Here is a 4521-nt window from a genome sequence, read left to right as displayed (position 1 = left end):
ATAATTTAAAATTTTCCTACGCTCACCAAGATGCATCTATGGAGTCTACTAGCAACGAGGGGAAAGGAGTGCATCTACATACCCTTGTAGATCGCGAGCGGAAGCGTTCCAATGAACGTGGATGACGGAGTCGTACTCGCCGTGATCCAAATCACCGATGACCGAGTGCCGAACGGACGGCACCTCCGCGTTCAACACACGTACGGTGCAGCGACGTCTCCTCCTTCTTGATCCAGCAAGGGGGAAGGAGAGGTTGATGGAGATCCAACAGCATGACGGCGTGGTGGTGGATGTAGCGGGTCTCCGGCAGGGCTTCGCCGAGCTTCTGCGAGAGAGAGAGAGGTGTTGCAGGGGAGGAGGGAGGCGCCCAAGGCTGTAGGTTGCTGCCCTCCCTCCCCCCCTTTATATAGGCCCCCTGGGGGGGGCGCCGGCCCTGGAGATGAGATCCAAAGGGGGGGGCAAGTGGGGGGGAAGGGGTGCCTTGCCCCCCAAGGCAAGGGGGAAGCTCCCCCCTAAGGTTCCCAACCCTAGGCGCAGGGGGGCCCAAGGGGGGCGCCCCAGCCCACTAAGGGCTGGTTCCCTTCCACTTTCAGCCCACGGGGCCCTCCGGGATAGGTGGCCCCACCCGGTGGACCCCCGGGACCCTTCCGGTGGTCCCGGTACAATACCGGTAACCCCCGAAACTTTCCCGGTGGCCGAAACTTGACTTCCTATATATAATTCTTCACCTCCGGACCATTCCGGAACCTCTCGTGACGTCCGGGATCTCATCCGGGACTCCAAACAACTTTCGGGTTTCCGCATACATATATCTCTACAACCCTAGCGTCACCGGACCTTAAGTGTGTAGACCCTACGGGTTCGGGAGACATGCAGACATGACCGAGACGCCTCTCCGGTCAATAACCAACAGCGGGATCTGGATACCCATGTTGGCTCCCACATGTTCCACGATGATCTCATCAGATGAACCACGGTGTCGAGGATTCAATCAATCCGTATTTAATTCCCTTTGTCAATCGGTATGTTACTTGCCCGAGATTCGATCGTCGGTATCCCAATACCTTGTTCAATCTAGTTACCGGCAAGTCTCTTTACTCGTACCACAATGCATGATCCCGTGACTAACGCCTTAGTCACATTGAGCTCATTATGATGATGCATTACCGAGTGGGCCCAGAGATACCTCTCCGTCACACGGAGTGACAAATCCCAGTCTCGATCCGTGCCAACCCAACAGACACTTTCGGAGATACCCGTAGTGCACCTTTATAGTCACCCAGTTACGTTGTGACGTTTGGCACACCCAAAGCACTCTTACGGTATCCGGGAGTTGCATGATCTCATGGTCTAAGGAAAAGATACTTGACATTGGAAAAGCTCTAGCAAACGAAACTACACGATCTTTTATGCTATGCTTAGGATTGGGTCTTGTCCATCACATCATTCTCCTAATGATGTGATCCCGTTATCAATGACATCCAATGTCCATAGTCAGGAAACCATGACTATCTGTTGATCAACGAGCTAGTCAACTAGAGGCTTACTAGGGACATGTTGTGGTCTATGTATTCACACATGTATTACGATTTCCGGACAATACAATTATAGCATGAATAATAGACAATTACCATGAACAAAGAAATATAATAATAACCATTTATTATTGCCTCTAGGGCATATTTCCAACATGTATTTCTTATACTTTTAAATTCATTCGGTTGTAGGTTCTGAGATTTTTTCTTTATTGTGTTGTAAAAACTATATTTTTTGAAAGGGCCATTACTGGCTTTCATTTCATTAGCAGGAAGAGAGCGGAAAACAAGTGTTGATCTAGTGATCAATGGGGTGAAAAAGAAAAGTACATTGCCAGTTTAGCGGGCTCCTAAGCTAGCAACTTAGTCAGTTCGCGATTTCTCATGGCATGTCCCCGAAGGGGTGCTCGATGCATTTTGCTCCGGCTATCCTCCATTGCTCCATGTCCCGGCGGCAGGCTTCGGTGATGTTTCTCACGCTTGGAGTCTTCCCCCTGAAGGTGCACGCATTGCGCTCGAGCCAAATGTGTCAGGCGACCAAGGAGAGCATCGATTTGGTTCCCTTCCTTGTGCCTGGAGTTGCTCCGTCGATGATCATCTAGACGCGCTCGGCCGTTGTTTTGCCCATGCACTAGATGGTGTGTGCCAAGGCATTGCAACCAACCCAGGTTGCCACTTTGTTCCAAGCCTCGATGGCGAACGGGCACTCCTAGAAGAGGTGCGACGAGGTCTCGAGGTTCCTCACACACAACTGACAGAAGTAGCTATTGTCCCAGCCTCGTCGCTGTAGTCTGCCGTTGCACCAGAGCCTGCCCAAGTGGAGTAGCCAAAGGAACATTTTGATCTTGCCCGGTGCCCAAACCTTCCAGATTGATGTTCTGAAGTTGAGTGCCGGGCGGTCGCCAAACTGTGCATCGTAGGCGGAGCGCGCGGTGTACTGTCCAGAGCTGCAAAGAGTCCATCTGATCGTGTCCACCCTCCCCTCTTCTAGTGTGATTCCGTCGCTTCGTATCTCCCTAGCCAGTTGGAGCACCAGATGCATGATACTGTCATGGTCACCATGTCGAAGGTCCAGAATCCATCTGTCGTGATGCAATGCCTCCCGGATTGATCTGTTCTTTCTGATGGATTGGGCGAAAACCACTAGGTGTGCCACGAGGAGGACCAGAAGGAGGCCGTTGTGGCGCCGCCAATGGTGACCACCGTGCAGGCAGTGAACAGGGCGCGATCGATAGCGTCGCAAGGGATGCTCGTGCCTACCCACGGGCGGGCTGGCTGCGTCCAGGAGAGCCAAAGCCACCAGAGCCGCGGGGCACGAGCGAATTGGCCAGGTCGTGGATGCCCAGTCCCCGGTGCGCTCCGGTGTGGTGACTACCTTCCAGCCCACCTTACACTTTCGTCCGATGACCTCCTTGTCTTGTCTGTAGAGCCAAAAACTATATGACTTGTTTGTTAATGTTTTATTTTTATTTCTCTAGTTGATTTATATGTATAGAATGCCAAATAAAGAAAAATTGACAATTTTTTTGACTAGACGGATCAAATGGGTCGGTCAGTTTACACGCTACAGACATGCACGGCCAACAACGGACGCCACCCTACTGCCAATCCAAAGGACAAAAAGGAGACAAATTTCGCACTGTTTGCGTCGGCGCCTTGGGTTGACCTTACAACGTGCGTATGAAGCATGTTTATACCATTGCCACACCACTTGTCGAGATGAATAATTTAAGAACGCAACGAAGTTTCGATAACTGTGATAATACAGGGGACGATCACCATCCCAAATAATGCAAATCTTTACACAAAACACAAACCGATGAAACTAGCACGCTAATCTCCAAAGGAAACATGAAAAAGATGCAAACCGAAGGAAGTGCGCAAGTCAAGCTTCCTTCACCGACAGCGATTGTAATTGTGGTGATCAATACTTGACGCTACAGCGGTCGCCGGAGGTAAGAGCGCCGCCGACGCCGCGGCCCTGATCCGGCTTAACCGGGATGGTGAGCGAGCACCACAAATTGGGCTTCTGGCGAATCTTGATGGTGTTGAACCTGTACCTCACCCGCGCGTCCACGGCGACCTCCAAGCTCACCGTCCCCCGACCCATCTCCTTCTCCAGCTCCGCAGCAACGTCGCCGGGGAGGATGCCGCCACTGCTCCCGTCGAACTCCACCTTCACCGTCTCCCAGCTCTTCCTCCGCTGGTAGAACTCGGCCGGGGACGCCGTGGAAGCGCCAACGGCGGGGCCGCCGAGCGATGCGCCGCGGTAGCTGAGCTCGGCGTCCAGCGTGTCGTAGTAGATGCCGACGCGGAGGCTGGGGTTGTATATGTCGAGGGTGACGGCGAGGCGGTAGGATACGACGGAGGCATTGGTGACGGTGAGGCCGGTGAGCGTGGCGGAGCCGACGGTGGCGCGGATTTGGTGGGGCTGAAAGATGGCCCAGTAGATGAGGATGATGACGCCGATCGGGAAGAGGGCGCCGAGCAAGCCGCCGAAGAACTTGCAGCAGTACTTGAGGCTGCCGCAGCAGCAGGACATGGCGATGGCGGGGTGGGTGGGGCTCGGCTCGATGGGGAGGGGAGGGGAGGGAGAGGGCGGGTGTCCTGATCGTTCATGCGAGTGGCCGATGTGTTTTATATACGTAACAAACTTGCCAGCTTGGAGTTGGAAATGTTTCGCGTACGTGATTGATTCCCTAATAATCACCAATTGACATTGACTAACCAAGTGTAGTAGTAGTTGAAGTCCGTTTATTTATGGGTGGAAGGACATGTCGTTTGGCTCGTCGGAAGCACCGGGGAACAGGCTGTTAAACCGCGTGTGTCAACTCTTGTCCCCTTTACCCTAGGGAAGACTTGGGCACCTGGATGCCACAAGTCTTTGTGTATGCCTCGAGCGTTGCTGTCAGGCGATGGCACATGGGAGACGAGGCAGCTGGAGCGGCTGGCGAGTTGAACGGGTTTGGAGTTGTGCTAGCAGTAA

General features: G+C 53.3%; 1 protein-coding gene across 1 annotated transcript; it reads right to left on the bottom strand.

The window, feature by feature from the left end:
• Window positions 1–3204: 3204 nt before the first annotated feature.
• On the bottom strand, window positions 3205–4130 carry LOC123124543 (NDR1/HIN1-like protein 1). Its single transcript, XM_044545134.1, has one exon. The coding sequence runs from the start codon at window positions 4075–4077 to the stop codon at window positions 3460–3462; it is 618 nt and encodes a 205-aa protein (XP_044401069.1). The 5' UTR covers window positions 4078–4130; the 3' UTR covers window positions 3205–3459.
• Between the last annotated feature and the right edge of the window lie 391 nt (window positions 4131–4521).

Source organism: Triticum aestivum, chromosome 5D, assembly GCF_018294505.1.
Source record: "Triticum aestivum cultivar Chinese Spring chromosome 5D, IWGSC CS RefSeq v2.1, whole genome shotgun sequence".
Taxonomy (NCBI): domain Eukaryota; kingdom Viridiplantae; phylum Streptophyta; class Magnoliopsida; order Poales; family Poaceae; genus Triticum; species Triticum aestivum.
Note: the sequence above shows the minus strand (reverse complement) of the source record. Positions and strands in the feature narration are given on the sequence as shown.

What these genes read in the sequence shown, in the direction of transcription:
- LOC123124543 (XM_044545134.1), bottom strand. Translation starts at nt 4,077, where the DNA reads ATGTCCTGCTGCTGCGGCAGCCTCAAGTACTGCTGCAAGTTCTTCGGC.